We start from the raw sequence: 19,113 nt of genomic DNA, 5'->3' as shown, positions 1-19,113 counted from the left end.
TAAGGTTGTTTTTTTGTTCCAACTGAAGTTTATTGTTTTCCTTTAGAGATTTTTTTTGCTTTTAAAAAACCCCCAAAACACACAACTTTATTTGAATATATATATATCTGTATATATGTATATGTATATAGGCACATAAAAAACCCATTGGTTTCTTTCTTAAGTATATCACATTCCTGGTCTTTGTACTATGAATCTTTTTTAAAAAAGAAAAAAAGAGAGAAAAGAGAATGGTTAAGAAAACACATCTGAGAGAGGAAGCGCCATGTTTAAAGACAAGGCTCCAACAAGTGAACAGAACATCTGCAGCTCTCCAGATGTTGATGGGCTTCAACTCCCAGCAGCCTGAGACAGCGTGGCCCAATGGTTAGGGACAATGGGAGTCCAGCAACACTGGAGGGGTGGAGTGGTGCCCACCTCAGACAGATGAAACAGGTGTCAGCCATGGAGAATGGATGAGCCTTGCGTCTCATCCTGCGCCCTCACCTCCCTGCTGCTCCTGAGAGGGCAGGGGTCTAGTTATGGGGCTGGAGCAGATATTTTATTTCAAAAACAGGAGGTTCTGCTGCAGGTAGTGGAAAACTTAAAATAAAATTTAAAAGAGAAAGGAGAAGAAAGTAAAAATCTAGCACATCAGTCTATGGCAGCCTCGCTCCCTGAAGAGCTACTTTTCCAGTTGCAGGGAACCGCTTTGGGGTTTGGGGCGAAATCCAAAAGTCAAAGCTCTCCAGCCTGCCCTCTTAAGCCACGCCACCACCTCATTCTAACGGCCGTGGGTGGATTTCACTAGGAAATGGCAGTGTGTGTCAGGAGCAGAGGGTCCAAATCTTGAATACGAAAAAGACGTTAAAAAAAACAAACCAACTGCAGCAGGAAGGAAGAGATAACAAATCACAGGTTTTCTGTGACACAGGGATTTCAAGACACCATATGGCTTGCAACAAGAAGAGATTCGCACGGGGCATCTCTGGAAAGGCAACAGAGGGTTCAAGCCATTGGAAGGAATAAGCCTTCTCAGGCGACAGCAAAGCAGAAACAAGAGTTGGGGGGGGGGCACTCTTGCAGGGCAACCGGGCAGCTTTTTCTCCTTTGGGGGCTGCCCCAACTTTCCCGCTCAAAGTAGAAATAACGGGCTGCCTTGTTTGGCAGACGTGGCCATCCTTTCTCTGCCAGAGGCTGATCTGCCTGGAGGAACCTTCCTGGGAAAGTGAAGGCTTGTTTGCCCTGAGGATGGGGAAGGGGGAGGCAAAAGGAGAGAGACCACCCGACCCAAAGGCCAGGCGGCTGTGTAAAATTGGTCCCCAGCAACTGATGCAGCCCTAAGTCAGCCTCACCAAGCCGGCGCTCTCCAGATGCTTTAGACTAGAACTTCCATCAGCTGTGAGCTGCGGTCCAAAGACATCAGGAGGGCGCCAGCTTGGCAAAGGCTCCTCTAAGTAATCCCCAGCTATCTAACCTTAAGTTATCCAAACGCCTGAAGGAACACAGATTTCTCCTCCTCCAAGCAGCCTTTCAGCACTGAGCAGCTGTTCGGGAGCAGCCAGTTGCTGGCTGTTTTGAGATGGCTGCTGGCCTCGGCCGCTCTGCACCCCTTTTGCAAGCTCCGCAGGCCTTGGGAAACTGAGCCAAGGAGATGCCCTCGGCGAGGCGCAGCCCTTGCAAAAGGACGGCTGCAGGAAACGCTTTTGCAGGCAGCGAAACGATGCTAAAACCTGAAGGAAAATCAACACACACAACTGGTCTCGGGGGGGACAGGGGTCCCCCACGCATGTGCACCCGCTTGTCTTTTAGACAAAAAGCCACACACCCACAGACGCAGATTTAAGGCAGGAGAGACGGCTCTCGCCTTATGCCACAGAACGGCCTTTTCGAAACCAGTGGGAGGGTGGGGTGGGGATAAAGCGCAGCACCCCCAAAAGCCCACAAGACAAGCGCCATGGGGGTGGGCACGAAACAAGCACGATCTGCGTCAGGCAGGCAGCGAACATTTGGGGTGGGAGTTTTCATTTCAAGCTCTTTATAACCGGAAAATATTTATACATAGAAAACCCTTTGAAGGACGAGCGGGTTTGCCGAGGAGGAGGAGGAGGTGGGCAGGCCTAGTCGAAGCCATGCCACTCGCTCTGCTCTGAGTCGCACTCCACTTCGGCCCCGATACACTTCACCCCTTCCAGCAACATGGGGGTGCCGTGGTGGCGGTCTGCAAGGCAAAGGAGAGAGGTGGCGTTGGAGAAATAAATAAATGCTGCCCATGGGGGGGCTAAGGAGAGACAGGACCTGCCTCCTAATTCTGGCCCGTTATGCCAGGCAGCGACAGCCAGAAAGCAGAGAGAAAACTGTTGAGGCGACTCGCGCAAGCGAGCCAAGCCGCACAGGGAAGGGTAAAGGGTCTGCAAAAATCGTTGGTAGGCAGAACTGCCTTTTGTAAAAGAAATGTTATTTTGGGTAGTTGGAAAATAACTTCATGCCCCACCTTAAGGTGGTAGCTATCGCCATCATGTATCCATGAAACCCACTCTATCATTCCCCTTTTATTATTTCATCTCCTTTCCTGTGCTTATTAAAAATGGTGCCGCGGTCATTTCGCCCTCTCCAATCTTTGCTTTGATCTCCTGCGAGATCGAGGGGTGGAGGGCAGCGTTTGGGGTCCTTATCGCTGATGCCGCCGCCCCCCCCCCTCCAGCAAACACTCATTAACCCGAGAGATAAATCTTCCAACACACAAGCAAGCGAGTTTAATTTCCTGGGCAGAGGAGGCTCTGCGCCAGAGGAGGATATTAATTCAGGGATATATGGGCTCAGATGCCGAGAGGTGGCATGTCCCAGGGGCACCCAGCTGGTGTGTGGGTGCAGTTAAACAGGAGATTCATGCTTTAAATTGGGGGGGGGGAGGCCAGGGCTGACCCACCGATGCTTGCAGAGATACCTTGCAACGTCACACCAGACAGCGGGACTCTCTGGGCACAGCCAAACAGCTGAAATTTTGAACCACAAAATTGCTGAAATTTTGCACCACACACAAAAAAATCAGAGAATCACAGAACTGCAGAGCTGGAAGGTCCCCAAAGGGTCATCCAATCCAACCCCCTGCGATGCAGGATTCACAGCTGAAGGATCACAGAAAAGGTGGTCACCCAGGGATGTGCAAAGTTCACTATGGATTGTGGGAAAGGGGACACTTACCAGGAACATAAGAAGAGCTGGCTGCTGGATCGGGCCAATGGCCCACCTAGTCCAGCAACCTCTTCTCATAATGGCCAACCAGATGCCCATTACGGGAAACCTGCAAGCAGGATTCGAGCACAAGAGCAACTCTCCCCGCCTGCGGTTTCCAGCAACTGGGATTCAGAAGAATTGTGAAAGGAGCGAGCGAGAACCTCGGTCACACTGAGCCATTTGGAGTCGACTCTTTATTAGCAAAAGCAGGATTTGCACAGGAGAGTCTGGCCTAGTGATCACAGCAACTCATCTCCGGTAGGTCTTCCCACATGAAGCAGTTGCTGAGACTCCCTACAGCTGCCTAAGTCCCCTCCTCTCCAGGGTTTTCCCCAGGCAATCAAAGACTGTGCCTGCCTGCAGTTAACCTCTCCTCCGTCCTTTTCATGCCTCTTCTGGTCCTGGGAGACCAGCAGGGATGGGAGCTTGTCGCAGTAGGAGGGGGGAGACACCTGTGACTCTTCCTCAGCCAGACTCCTCTCTGCCTCTTGGTCTCCCTCCTCTCCTGCTTCAGCTTCTGCCTCTGAGTCTGGAATTCTCTCTGCCACCGACTCTCCCCGCTCACGGAGCCCTGTTACCTCTCCATCTTCCGACACCCCCTCTTCCCAGTCTTCTCCCTCTGACCCAGGCATCCCCAAACTCCGGCCCTCCAGATGTTTTGGACTACAATTCCCATCATCCCCGACTGCTGGTCCTGTTAGCTAGGGATCATGGGAGTTGTAGGCCAAAATATCTGGAGTGCTGCAGTTTGGGGGTGTCTGCTCTGACCACTCATCACCATCCCATCACCACTCCCCTGGCTCTGAGCCTTCTTCCGGGGGGGGGGTTCCCTAGCTGGTGTCCCCCCGTGTCGAACCAGTCCGTGACACATTAGTGCCTCTAGAGCACAGCCATACTGGCCGCCAGCGATGGACAGCCCTCTGCTCCACGAATTTGCCCCACCTCCTTTCAAGGTTGGGGGCCACCACTGCCTCCTGAGGCAGGGAGTTCCGCAGTTTAACTATGTGCTGTGTGAAGGAGGACTTTCTCTTTCGTGGAAAAGTGGTGGGAGTCTTCAGGGTCATCCAATGGCTTCCCCAGCCCGCCCCGCCCCCCCAAAAATGAAGGCTTGAGGAACGGGGACACTTACCCATCACCCTGGCTTGCACGACCACCTTGAGGGAGACTTTGTCATTGGTCTGGCTGTGGAGCACAATCTCCTCCCGGAGGACCCCTTCTTTGTGGGCGGTGTACTCGCATTTGATGTTGTAACCTGAGGGGCGGGGGGAGACAAGAGAGGCAGGCGTCATCATACGTTTCCGAGCACAATTCAAAGTGTTGGTGCTGACCTTTAAAGCCCTAAACGACCTCGGTCCAGTATACCTGAAGGAGCGTCTCCTCCCCCATCGTTCTGCCCGGACACTGAGGTCCAGCTCCGAGGGCCTTCAGGCGGTTCCCTCGTTGCGAGAAGCCAAGTTACAGGGAACCAGGCAGAGGGCCTTCTCGGTAGTGGCACCCACCCTGTGGAACGCCCTCCCACCAGAGGTCAAAGAGAACAACAATTACCAGACCTTTAGAAGGCATCTTAAGACAGCCCTGTTTAGGGAAGCTTTTAATGTTTGATGGATTTCTGAATTTTAATATTTTGTTGGAAGCCGCCCAGAGTGGCTGGGGGAACCCGGCCAGATGGGCGGGGTATAAATAATAAATTATTATTATTATTATTATTATTATTATTATTATTATTATTATTATAAGACCCCCGCGAGGATCACAAAAACGGCAGACAGATGCAGAAGGAACCATTTCCTTGACATGGCAGGTAATTAACCCGAGGAACGCCCTGCCGCTGTTACGGAGCTCAGCTCAGCTGCAACTCTGCACATGCCCTGGGACTAGGCTTTGGTTTTGCCTCAGGCAAAAATTGCAGTGGTGCTGCAACATCACAAAGGAAGCAGACGGTAGTTTGATCTTATGAGGAATGCTGTTTAGCCTGGAGAAGAATCATACAACCATCGGATTGTAGTGTTTGAAGGGACTCCAAGGGGCATCTAGTCCAACACACACACACACACACACACACACACACACACACACACCCGAAATGCAAGAAAGGAATTTAAGGGGGGGCTAAAAAAGCCTTTATCAACAAAAACTGAACAGACGGCTGTTAGGAGAGGGTCCCGCCAGGGGCTTCGCGGAGCAGGGGAGGGCGTCAAGACATTTGGAGGGGAGGCAAGCAGGAGGGAAGCCACTCCTACTTTGCAGTCACATAAGCGGTGCACAGGGCGCCAGCCTCGCCCCTGCCTGCACTGGGCACGCTTGGGTGCCAGTAACTCTCTTTCTCTCTCTAAATCCCTGGAAAACCTATTTAAGCCAAACAACAACAACAACAACAACACCTATGCCCAAAGCAAATTTGTGCAGGGTGATGCTATCCATTTTTTTATATAACATTTTATTAACTTTCCAAGAATTTTAAAAAAACAAAAATAATATTCACATTTAACAATTTCAACCATAAAAATTAATCGACTTCCCTCCCCTCCCCCTCCTGGTTCCATTATTTTACTCTTATTCTTGCACGTCTTTAAAATCTTATATTCTTAACAATCTAATTTTTAAACCTTACTAGGATGATGCTATCCATTATGGGTATTCAATGACGGCTTTATATTTCATCCATTTATTTGTGGCATTCATATCAGTGGTTCCCAATTTTTTGGGGGGGGGCATGTCCCACCTAGGCATTTCTAAAATCCTGGTGCCCCCCCCTCCCCGTGACATATAATTCTTGTTATTCAAAAGGTGAACTCCTATTCACATGGAGGAATCCCAAAAGGCCATTCACTGTTAGTAATTCATTCTCGAATTTCCCCCCCTTAAAAATCAAATTGCCCCCCTGTAGGGTGTGTGCCCCACCTTGGGAACCACAGATTTATATTGTACCCCTTTCCTCCAAGGAGCTCAAGGTGACATGCATAATTATTATAATGAAGTGGTGATGATAACAAATAATTTTATTACAGTCGTACCTTGGAAGTCAAACTGAATCTGTTCCGGAAGTCCGTTTGACTTCTAAAATGTTCAGAAACCAAAGCGCGGCTTCTGATTGGCCGCAGGAAGCTCCTGTGGCCAATCGGAAGCTGCAGAACCCACGTTGGACTTTCAGCTTCCCAAAAAACATTCACAAACTGGAACAGTCACTTGCGGGTTTGTGATGTTCAGGAGCCAAAACGTTTGAGAACTAAGCTGTTCGAAATCCAGGGTACGACTGTATTTGTACCCCGCCCATCTGACTGGGCCGCTCCAGTCACCCTGGGCAGCTTCCAACATATATGAAAACACAATGAAACATCAAACAACGGATTAAACATGGCTTTAACATGGCTCCTCATTCAATCCGTACAACAACCCTGGCGGGTAGGCTAGGCTCAGAGAGGCAGAGACTGGCCAGAGGTCACACCCAGCAAGCTCCACGGGAGGATTTGAACCCATGTCTCTTCCCAGGTCCTTGTCCGGCACTCTAACTAAGGCCCGGGGGCCGGATGCGGCCCAATCGCCTTCTAAGTCCGGGAATCAGCATGTTTTTACATGAGTAGAATGTGTCCTTTCATTTAAAATGCATCTCTGGGTTATTTGTGGGGCATAGGAATTCGTTCATATTATTTTTCAAAATATAGTCCGGCCCCCCACAAGGTCTGAGGGACAGTGGACCGGCCCCCTGTTGAAAAAGTTTGCTGACCCCTGCTCTAACTGATACTACAGTGCTCTGGTCAAAGCGGCAGATCCAGGCTGACCCCCCCCCCCAAAAAAATTACAGACCCCGCTTCTTCAGAGAGAAAAATAGGGGGGGGGCACTTTCTAGCTGATACAGGTGCAAAGCCAGGTGCCTTTCCTAAAAAGCCTTCAAACATTTTTTAAAAAATATGCTTGCTAATTCAAGCACTCACTCTGCATAGATGGGGAGGGGGGCATGAATGGAAAAGAAGCCCTCCTTCCAGCAATAGAATATAAATGACACACCCACCCACCCACCAAGCTTTTCTGCAGAGCAAAACCTTTTTTTGTCATGGGTAATAATTTCGCTTGACTCAGAGGAAGAGAAGCACAGTTATTCACCGGGGGGGGGGGCGTGATTTGGTGCATTCGAGGGGTGGAGGGAAGGCTTCCAACAATTTTGGGGAAATGCCTAATTTCCGCAAATCACTGTGCCTCGGAACAGCGCTTTGAATTGAATTTTTTCACTAATGACTTGCCTCCTACGTGTTAAAGCTGGAGGGGAGGGATGTACTTAAACTATAAGCCATCAAAGAACACATTAATTTGGGGAGCGGCGTAAGGGGGTTGCCTAAAGATAGAGACCAGCTTTCAATAGGTACCTGAGCTTTGGACAGATAGGTCTTTGGTAGAGGGAAGGCTCTCACCATAATGTTTATTACACCAAACCTAGCTTTTCCTTTTGGCATGTTAAAAAAAAAGTCCAGGGAAGGGGGAATTTTTAATATCCGGATTGATTGCCTTTAGGCAGCTACCAGCTATTCAATTTACCCCTATGCTCCTTTGTCTCCTTCAAGCCACCTGCTCTCTCTTCATGGGAATAGGACAATAGAGTAGAAACTTTAGTTCATGTAACCGTGGGGTATTGTGGGAGAAGGGGAAGCTCCATGTTTTAGGAATGCAAGCTGGTCCCTTTATTTACACCGGAAAGGAGAGACCTGGGGTAATTAGGGAGGATGTGGAATGGGTTATAAAAGATCTCCACCTTGGGTGCCTGGTACATGTCCATCGGACGGGGGGGGGGGGGGAATAGGAGTTCCCCTCAATCATGTCAAGGCCTGGCCTTGAAGTCAAAACACGGACAGCTGTGTGTGGACTCTGAGATATGGTTCGCCCATATTCCTATTGGTGACATTAAATTAAACTTCGCATTTTGCAACCTGCAGCTTGCCAAAACAACATCAAAGCCTTGCAGTTCGCCAGGGTGGGGGGTGCCTGTGGGCCCTCTGCCTTTCTGAAACCAGAGAAACCAGTAGGAGAACACTTCAATCTCCCAGGGCATTCTAGACAAGATCTCAAAGCAGCTGTTTTATAACAGAAAAATTTCAGAAACAAACTGGAAAGAGAAGTTGCTGAATTGCAACTCATTAGCAAGCTTAAAACCATGGAGCCACCTGGAATGAACAAAGACATAGGATTCTTATCTCATTATACATGATCAAGCTTTCCTTAGCACCTCAGCCCTTGCTCCCCCCCCCCGCAAGACCAATTGCAGTCATTAACAGTCGTTAACAGTCATCAGCAGGTTTACCACTCCTATCAGCCATCACCCATTCCTATCACCCCCTCCCCACCCTCTGAATATACATAAGGGTCTGGTGACTTCTGTTTCAGTGTATCTGACGAAGTGTGCATGCACACGAAAGCTCATACCAAAATAAAAACTACTTGCTACTGAAGGAATTTTTTTTATTTTGTTTCGACTCAGACCAACATGGCTACCTACCTGTAACTAATTCTGACTTCCTGTTATGTTCCTGAAATACCGACGGTTCATATGTATGAGATAGTGATATTAAATAATGTTTTTATTTCCTGTTTGTAACTTTTTAAAGAAATGTGCACTGTTTTAAGCTGTCTTGTTTTATTTTAAAATAAATTCTGGAAGAGGAATTTTGCCTTTCTGTTTTCTGGGCTTTGCTGATTGGGGGGGGGGGGACGGACAAACCCAGTTTCCTAAGCCACTTAGTCACCTACCCTTTCGATTGATCTTCTGTTGGCGTCACGGTAAAGTGAGCCAGAGTTTTGTAACTGAAAAAACCTTACCTGTTGAATTTCTGTCTGTGGTACGATAAAGTATGCGGTGCTAAGTGTACCTGGTAAAGGGGGAGAGGACGTCCTTGGCTCCCACCCTAGGGTCTCTTAGGGCATAAGGGCGTGGTGGCAGAACTACGTACCTTCTTGGTTTCTGTGTTTTGTACGCGGGTCTGCGTTCCCACCCCGCTCACACAGTTCCTGTACGGATAGAGAGGGACAAGGTGCGAGGGGCAGGGAGTGCAGGATCCTGACAACCCCCCTGCAATGCTAGGGACCCCAAAGGTCATCTAGTCCAACCCCCTGCAAGGCAGGGATCTCAGCTCAAGCATCCATGACAGAGGGCCACCCAACCTCTGCTTAAAGACCTCCAAGGTCCTCCCGAGGGAGACCGTTCCACTGTTGGACAGCTCTTACTGTCAGAAAGCTCTTCCTGATGTTGAGTCGCAAACATGAAAGAAATACACAACTGCAATGTAAGGAAAATAAAAATAAAAATACATAACCAAATTCAACACTTTCCACACCTATCACAGCAAAATCTAAAATAAAGGCAGCACACAAACTCTCCTTCCTTGGAGGTTTTTAAGCAGAGGTTGGGGGGGTTGGATTGGATGACCCTTGGGGTCCCTTCCAACTCGATGATTCTATGAAACAAAACACCCCAGCCCAGAAGCCTGCCCTTTATCATCTTGGTTGCCCTCCTCTGCACAGCTTGTCAATATCCTCCTTAAACGGTGGCGCCCAGAACTGGACATGGTACCGCAGGATAGAGTCAGAATACAGAGAGGAACTATTGCTTCCTTTGACCTGGACACTAGACTTCTGTGGACGCAGCTTTTATTCGCAGTAGACTTTTCCTGCTGCATCACACTAAGAGACTAAGGAAGTGCTGTGTAGTTGGTGGAAGTTTTTGTTGGTTCCCCCCCCCCCTTTTTTTCTTGTGTTGTTGTTTTTCTATATTTTTTCTTTTTCTTTTAATATGCTAAAATTAGCGATTGTTAGGAAATTTGCATAATGTATATAATATATTTTTGCTTTCTTCTTTTTCTTTTCTTTTCTTTTTCCTTTCTTACTTTCCATTTTTTTGGAAATTGGATTTTTTGGTACTTTTGTTGTTGTTGTTTTGTAAAAATGTGTATATGAAATAAATAGATAAAGTTTTTAAATTTAAAAAGAAAAAGAAGAAGAAAAACCAGGTGGGAGGAGGGAGTGGATGGAGAAAGGCGTCTCCGCCTGCCGCAAGCCAGCCTTCTGAAAAGGGCAGTGCGTCGCCGAGCAAAGTATTCCTGGCACGTCGGAAACACTCTGCAGAAGATCAATGCCTTGGCTCAAATGCCAGAGGGCTGCCTCTCTGTGCCAATCAGATACAACCCCGGGCGGCAGGTGAAATGTACGCTGCACCCTTAATCCATCTCTCGCAGGCCCTGCAGAAGGGGTGGAAATGGGTGCATTTTGTTTTCTCGCTGCAAAAAGCCACGGGGTGGGGGTGGGGGGGTGGCAGCCAAGGAAAACTGCAAAGAGGTAAAAGGAGCAGCAATGGTTGAATCGTAGAGGTGGAAGGGGCTGGAGGGAGCATCTGTTCTAGTCCCACCCCCAGCAATTTGAGCTTAGGAGTCAGAGGGGGCTCTTCCTTGCTCCCCCTTTCAGAAAAAGAGAGACCTCCATAGACTCACTGCCCAGGCTTGCGCCCCCCGGGGAGGCTGCCTGCCTCAGTGACTTCACCCCCCGGAGGCACACTCCATTGGTTCTCGAGGCAGACGGAGGCCAGCTTCTTTATGCTGCACATAGCTAAACCGCGGAACTCACTGCCACAGGAGGCAGCGACGGGCACCGACTTGGACGGTTTTTAAAGTGGGTTAGACACATTCTTGGAGGGGAGGGCTACTCACGGCTACTAGCTATGTTCTGCCCTCCACAGTCCAAGGCGGCAATGCTTCTGAAACCGAAGGAGGAGACAGCGCTGTTGGGTTCGAGTCCCGCCTGCGGGTTTCCCACCGGGGCAAGCGTTCAGAACAGGAGGCTGGACTACACGGCCCACCAGCCTCATCCAGGAGACCCCTCTTATGTTCTCCAAATGCCTGGAGGGCACCAGGTTGGTGAAGGCTTCTCTGAGCACACCTCTGGCAGCATAGAATAATAGAATCATGGAGTTTGGAAGAGACCACAAGGGCCATCCAGTCCAACCCCCTGCCAAGCAGGAAACACCATCAAAGCATTCTTGACATATGCCTGTCAAGCCTCTGCTTAAAGACATCCAAAGAAGGAGACTCCACCACACTTCTTGGCAGCAAATTCCACTGCCGAACAGCTCTTACTGTCAGGAAGTTCTTCCTAATGTTTAGGTGGAATCTTCTTTCTTGTAGCTTGAATCCATTGCTCCGTGTCCACAACTCTTTCAGGGACAGAATGAGATCCCTACTGAAGCTGACAGCTATGGGGTCCAGCAGAAGCCTGGGGGGCTGTGTTTAGCAACTGTGAGCTGCCGGGTGCGTCTCAACACGCCGCCAAATTTCCTGCCGCCGCAATCCTCTTCCATGTAGTGTATCATTAGTCACCCGCCGAGGCTAAATATAAAAACAAACTCAGGAGTTCCTGGACAGGCTCCACCAGGCAGGCTCCTTGCATGGCAGCCAGGAGGCTTCACGATCTTGAATCCTTCTACCCCGTTTGAGTCACGACTGGAGGGAAACCTCCACAAACGGAAACTTCCCTTGTTTTCTCAATGAATGCAATCTCCCAGCGCAAGACATCCACTCATTTTTCTAGGGAGTAATTGGCAAATAAGCAAAGGGGGACTCGGCATATAGGTTAGGGCTGCCACACATCCAGAATTTTTGGGACATAGCAGAGATTCATCCATCGAAAGTGGCGTCCGGGTGGAAATTTTCGAAAAATTGATTAAAATATCTGGAAAAACCAGGAAGTACGGCAGCCCAAATTGAAAGTGTCGGGTTTTTTGGTGAATTTCTGAAAAGTAGCTAAAAAACTTGAAGATTTTGCAAAAAAAAAACAAAACAAAACACCAAACAAATGCAACAACCCAACAACTTTTGTGTCAAGATTTTCACTTCTTGAAATATGGCAACACTAATATACATTGATCTAATCTTTTATCATGTTACACTTCACAGGGTCCCTTGCAGATATTTGCTGCTTGCTTCCTGTATAGGAAAGGTTATAGTGTTTTATGGTGTTTTTATATGTGTTGCAAGCCGCCCAGAGTGGCTGGGGCAACCCAGTTAGATGGGCGGGATACAAATGATAAAATTGTTGTTGTTGTTGTTTAGTCGTTTAGTCGTGTCCGACTCTTTGTGACCCCATGGACCATAGCACGCCAGGCACTCCTGTCTTGCACTGCCTCCCGCAGTTTGGTCAAACTCATGTTCGTAGCTTCGAGAACACTGTCCAACCATCTCGTCCTCTGTCGTCCCCTTCTCCTAGTGCCCTCAATCTTTCCCAACATCAGGGTCTTTTCCAAGGATTCTTCTCTTCTCATGAGGTGGCCAAAGTATTGGAGCCTCAGCTTCACGATCTGTCCTTCCAGTGAGCAAAATTATTATTATTCCTTCCAAAAGGAAGACCCTAGCAGAGAACCAGCATCTGATACCTACCCTTTCCACTCATACACCCAACATGACTTGGCTGGAGAACTTCATTGCAACATTGAAAGAAAGAAGCGAAAGTTTCAAAGGAGGGACACCCCTTGCATCTTGTTTTGTGAAGAGCCAACTGCGTAAGGCCCACCTTTCCACGCAAATCGAATCGAATTCCTCACCCCATCGTGAGTTACACAGAATAATAGTAACTTTATTAGTTATACCCTTGCCCATCTGACTGGGTTTCCCCCGCCGCTCTGGTGACCCATTGGAATGCAGAGTTAACCAGGGCTATTGACTGTCTGGGTCTGAAGCGCCCTCTCTGATTGCATGCAGCCCGGACAGCCCCGTGACTTTCCCTGGAGCTGAGGGTGATGAAACAATCGCTGAGACAGCTAGAGCGCCAGTGGCGGAAAACTCACTCTGAATCGGTCTGGACACAGGTTAGAGCTCAACGCCGAGCCTACCAAGTGGCAACGGCGACAGCGAAGAGGACCTTCTTTGCCGCCTCTATTGCATCTGCAGAAAACAGCAGCAGGAGACTTTTTCAGGTGGTTCACAATCTATCGGAACCACCTTCGTCATCAGGGCCCGGTAGGGACCCCAAGATCTCCTGCAATGCTTTTGCAAAGTTTTTTTGCAGACGAAGTCGCTCAGATTTGGAAGGAGGTAGACTCCACCGTGGGAGCAGGGCCGGGGTGGGAGAGTACAGGGGTCCTGTCTAGTCATGTTATATGGGATCAGTTTCAATCTGTTACCTCTGAGGATGTGGACAGGCTGCTTGGACGAGTGAAACCAACCACCTGTCTTTTGATCCTTGTCCATCCTGGCTGATAAAAGCAAGCTGGGAAGGGCTGGGCGATGGGCTCTGTGGGGTCCAGTGCCAAGGGCCTTCTGGCGGTTCCCTCGCTGTGAGAAGTGAGGTTACAGGGAACCAGACAGAGGGCCTTCTCGGTAGTGGCGCCCGCCCTGTGGAACGCCCTCCCAGCAGATGTCAAGGCAATAAATGGGTGGGGTATAAATAATAAATTATTATTATTATTTTAGAAGACAACTGAAGGCGGCCCTGTTTAGGGAAGTTTTTAATGTTTGGTGCTGTACTGTTTTTAATATTTGGTTGGAAGCAGCCCAGAGTAGCTGGGGAAACCCAGAGAGATGGGCGGGGTATAAATAATAATATAAAAACATCATGCACAGGTTACATTTTTATAGGATTGGATAAAAATGGAATTTGAACTCCGGCTATATTATGGAATTTGCTGTATTGATTGGGGGAAAGAGATGGGGGGGAGGAAGTGGTGAAATTAAAGGTATGAGTAAATATATGAAGTTTTTCTTGGAGGAAATATTAGGCCAGGGTAGGAAAAGTATGATATGTATGTGATAAATAGGTTTAGAAATATGAGAAATTTGTTTAGGATAGTTAAATAGAAATGGTATGTTTAAGTAGATGGTTGGGTGGCTCACTATCATTGTTCCTCCTCTCTATTTTGGAGCCCCTTGTGGCGGGGGGGGCTCTGGGGGGGGGAGAAGTTTAATTATAAAATGGACCACCTTCGACTGTCTGTTCACTCTGGGACCTTCTCATGGCAGGAGGAGGCCTAGGGATGGAGGGATAGGAGAACGTGGACAATAAGGCAAAAAGAAAAAAGAGAAGAATGTTTTAGAAATATGAATGTGATCTTATAATAAGAATTGACGTAGATGACAATGGATGAAATTTGGAAATATGAAACTGCTAAAGGATAAAAACAATTTTAAATGAAAATCAGAAGGGTGGGATCTGAAGAAGTCCTCAAGACAATGTTAAGTAAAATATGAAGTTAAGAAATATTGATAAGTTTGTTTGTATTTTGTGTAAATGTTTTTTTTAATGTATTTGTTCTGTATTGTTTTTGTTTGTCTTGTAAAAAATTTTTGGAGAAAAACATCATGCACAGAATCAGAAGGCAGGTGGGTTCAGCTTTGCCACACTGGGACCGTGTATGTTTTTTCTGCGTGAGAACAAGACAAGACCTCCACAGGTGAATCATTTACTCAATTTGGTTAAAGGTGGAGGCAAAGACTGAAAAAATGAAGGCACAAAAGACTGAAAATAGAGGGGATCACAGCCAGAGGCTGGAAGAAATACGTTCAGAAGAAAACATTGAGTCTATACTGGCTGGGGCTGATGGGAGTTGTAGTTCAACAACATCAGGAGGGCACCAGGTTGGCAAGGGGAGCTTTTACACCCTTAGAAGACAACGTATGGTATTGCCTTCCCAAATCTAGACTGTGCCCCCTCCTGCCTAGATCCAGCCAGCCAGCCATTGGCCCCCCAAACAAACCCCTTTCACCCTCCAGAAAAGGCAACCTGAGCATCTCTTGATGGCTCTTCAAGGTGCAGACAAAGAAGTTCTAAGCAACACAATCCCCTTGGCCTTGTCTGGCGCAAAGCACAAGCTACCCCTAGCTGAGCAAAATGCCCAATAAAGCATAAAAATGTAATTTGAGGCTTTGACAAGGACTAGAACCCCCAGGCTCCTTTTATCTGATTTGGCAATCTTTTGGGACACACACAGCAGAACAGGCATTTTCGAGATAGCCCTCATCACAAGGCCTGGCAAATCCAAAACAAAACCTGATAATCTGATAACGCTGATAGTCTAGTTATTTTAACCAGTGTGCACTCATTCTGCACTCCTCTTTTATGGCTAAGCTTTTGACCTTTTGCTTTTTGTCTGTTGCTGTAATCATTCTCTCCGTTTTATGCCCCTTATAAAATAAAACAAAGCAGAGAGCTTTACAATAAAAAGATAGCAAGCGACACAACCCCCTTGCACAAAGCACTAACTGAGCACAACGTGCAATTTGCATAATGGCAAAGCTCTCCCCATAACCTTTTGGCAAGAGAAAATTATCCTAGTGACTGATTACTCCACAGAGATCTGGCAATTCCAGAGGGGATGGAAGAGTAGAGAAGAAGAAGAAGAGTTTGGATTTGATATCCCGCTTTATCACTACCCTAAGGAGTCTCAAAGCAGCTAACATTCTCCTTTCCCTTCCTCGCCCACAACAAACACTCTGTGAGGTGAGTGGGGCTGAGAGACTTCAAAGAAGTGTGACTAGCCCAAGGTCACCCAGCAACTGCATGTGGAGGAGCGGAGGATTACGAGTCTACTGCTCTTAAACACTACACCACACCACATCTTGTGCACTTCTGGAATCACAACACATCCAACCTGCCATGGATGACACAGCAGAAGCCCCAGGAAAGATTGGAGAAATGACCTAATTATCCAATTCTGTGCAGAGAGCGGACTTGTACCCTGTTTCTTCAGCTGCAACAGCAGGGACAAATGTGAGCCGAGCCCTTCTGTCAGCAGCTGCAGTGGGTAAACATGCAAACCGATGACTCATCTTGACACATTAAAACTTGCGCACCAAAGTGGCCTTCCTTTTTTTTTTTTAAGTATCATTTTTATTTCAACATTTCTGAATTTAGGTACATACAATAATGGAAATTAATACATATACATAAATAAAAGCAAACATACAAATCTATGCACCTCTTAAATAAACTTTCTTTTATACAATCAGACTTTAGTTGTGTCGTGATTATCTTTACTTTTCCTATAACGTTCATCTTCTCCACTTGTTCTTTCGAACTGGACTTCCTCCTGTTTCTTTCTTGGTTTTATTTCCCATTCCATCATTTTCGGTGCCATACTTTTTCTTGCCTGTCCTTATCTTACTTAGTGGCCTTCCTTTCACGGTGCACGGCAGGATCCCTAGATAATTGGAAGCATCTCAAGGAAACTGGGGTCGGAAAGACACAGTTTTGCATAGCACAAATCGCTAGGTGGCTCTGCTCTGCCTCCACGGTTGGAGTAAGCAGTGATTCTGAATTCCAATTGCTGGAGATTTCTTCCAGTTTCTTCCAATTCCAGTTGGAGGAAGGGAGGGTTTTTAATGTTCTTGGATCCCTCTTGCAGGTTTCGTACGGTCGGCCACTCTGAGAATGGGTTGCTGGACTAGATGGGCCACTGGCCTCATCCAGCAGCCTCTTCTTATGTTCTTCAACCCAACAGAGTAGCCTTCCCCAACCAGATGTTTTGGGCTGCTGCTCCAAGTTGTGCTGGTTGGGGGCGATTTGTGCCTTCATCAGCCAAATCTGGCTCAAGGGACGTCCCGGGTTCCTTATGTCGCTTACTTAGTTAAATGCACAGCCTGTCCCATCCTGAAGACGAAGGGAGGGCAGCAGGACAGACTCATAGAGATGGATCAAAGGATTGTAGAGCTGGAAGGGACCCCAAGGGTCATCTAGCCCAACCCCCTGCAATGCAGGAATCATAGTCAAGGAATCTCTGGCAGGTGGGCATCCAGCCTCCAGCAAAGGACAGCAAAGTGGGTTCAAATGGCACCAGATGTGGCCTTCCTGGGTTTTGTCTTCTTGTTGGCATCCATCTCTCTCTCTCTCTCTCTCTCTTGAGAGAGACAATGGAGTGCACCTTCGGGGATAAAGTCAAACTGCTGTGATTGCAGAAATGAAGTGACCTCCCTAGGGCGCAAGCCTGGGCAGTGTGTCTGGAGGGCCTGGGCTGCCCAGACGACAAGACCCCTCTCTTGGCCTCGCTGATGGGGTCCAAAGGAAAGCGGAGCAAGACGTTTGGCACCAGCTTAGCTGCAGGAGTTGCCGGAGTTGCCTGCTCTCTCCGTGCATTTATCCTCTTTTAAAGCCACCGCTTCCTGTGTGTGGGAGTTCCAGAGGTTAACTCTGCGCTGCATAGAGAAGTCCTTTCTTTTCTCTGTCCCGAATCTTCCTTGATTGGATGTCTATGAGTTCTGGTGTTATGAGAGAGGAAGAAAAACTTGCCTGCCTAGTTCTTCTATGACTCTATTATCTCCCCTGGGGCCAATCAGATGTCACTTCCGGGAAGCCCACTGGAAGCACCCACCTCCTGTGTGTTTCCAGAAACTGTATTCAGAAGCACAGTCTCCTCCACACAGGAGGGAGAGGAGAACCATTGGGGTTAGTAGCTATTACAAGGTTTATTTGACTGATCCGCTTTTAAAGCCATCCAAGATTCCTTCAGTACATTCAACAATTATAATCCAACACTTTTTCTGGGCATTGCAGGGGGTTGGACTAGATGACCCTTGGGGTCCCTTCTAACTATGATTCTATGGCCCTTTGTCTGCTGTGCAGCACATCGGGGACGTTTTGGAAGCCAGTCAGCACACTTAATGGGGACTGGCGCATACAGTGAGAACTAGCCACTTGGGAAATGGGATCTTGATTTGAAATTTGGGGTGGGGGAAATTTAAAAAAGCCATACCAGCCATGCTTTTGCATATCAGCACACCAAACTGCACTGTGACTTTTTGGAGAGGTAAGATAATGGGGGAAAGTTCGTACTGCATCCTTAGAGGTTTGTCAGCAACATTGTCCCAGTGCATGTAAACAGCTGTGAGGATTTCCCCAGCCACTCTGGCCGGCTCCCAACAGAATATTAAAAATAGAATCAAACATTAAAAACTTCCCTAAACAGGGCTGCCTTCAGATGTCCTCTAAAAGTTGGATAGTTGTTTATTTCCTTGACATTCCACAGGTCGGGCGCCACCACCGAAAAGGCCCTCTGCCTGGTTCCCTGCAACTTTGCTTCTCGCAGGGAGGGAACCGCCAGAAGGCCCTCGGCGCTGGACCTCCATGTCTGGGCAGAACGATGGGGGTGGAGACACACACCTGCCACCCCCCACAAACCCCGACCTACACCCTGCCTCAAGCAAGAGATAATCCCAAACAGGAAGACAAGGCTCTTTCTTCCCAGTTGGATTTTGCAGGCCGGCCTGCGCTTCCCAGATCAAACCTCCCTTGCATTCCACCCGGCTGGAGAAAAGAAGCGTGCACCTGATCGCTCACATCCATCATCAGGTCCCTCCACCCTGCACAGCTTTTGTAGCGGCTGCATGTTTTCCGCATCCAGTCTCCTGGGGGCACAGCAGGCCCACAACCGTAGGGCTTCAACACCCTAAGAGCAACACAACTTCTCACCGAGGAGCAGTAAGACATCCAGCTGTGTCTCTCTTGCAAAACGCCAAAGAAAGTGAATCTTGTGTTGTTCCTCCCCAGGAAGAGGCATGCGGGAGCAACCCACAGGGAATAATGGTCCGGGGATAACAGTGTTTGCAATGTGAGAGGGTGCAAACCAGTCTGAAAGGCCCCCAAACCTGTTGCGAGCAGAGTCAGGCCTCTTAGGAAGTTGCCTTATAGCTACGTCGTCTTGGTCTGGAAACCCAGCCTTGAAAGAGCTGGGTATGTTTTGCCTGGAAAAGAGGAGGCTGAGAGGAAATAGGAGAGCCATCTGCAAGTATCTCAAGGGAAGATGGAGCAAGCTTGTTTTCTCCTGCTCTGGAGGGTAGGACTCGGACCAGCGGATTCAAGTTACAAGAAAGGAGATTCCGACTGAACACCAGGAAGAGCTTTCAGATGTTAAGAGCTGTGCTGTTCAACAGCGAAACAGTT

At 48.2% G+C, this 19,113-nt stretch overlaps 1 protein-coding gene across 3 annotated transcripts in view; it reads right to left on the bottom strand.

Moving 5' to 3' along the window:
* ADISSP (adipose secreted signaling protein) overlaps positions 1–19,113 on the bottom strand; it is a 61,536-nt gene continuing 42,423 nt past the window's right edge. For all 3 annotated transcript variants that reach the window (XM_088660706.1, XM_088660707.1, XM_088660708.1), the window contains exons 5-6: positions 4,346–4,468; positions 1–2,200 (exon numbers count right to left, since the gene is read on the bottom strand). In XM_088660706.1, coding sequence (XP_088516832.1) covers positions 2,100–2,200; positions 4,346–4,468 — 224 coding nt within the window. In that variant the 3' untranslated portion in view covers positions 1–2,099. The remainder of the gene's footprint in view (positions 2,201–4,345; positions 4,469–19,113) is intronic.

Source organism: Zootoca vivipara, chromosome Z1 (genome assembly GCF_965207765.1).
Source record: "Zootoca vivipara chromosome Z1, rZooViv2.hap1.1, whole genome shotgun sequence".
In the NCBI taxonomy this organism is placed as follows: Eukaryota; Metazoa; Chordata; class Lepidosauria; order Squamata; family Lacertidae; genus Zootoca; species Zootoca vivipara.
The sequence above is the reverse complement of the archived record's forward strand: the minus strand, read 5'-3'. Positions and strand labels throughout refer to the sequence as shown.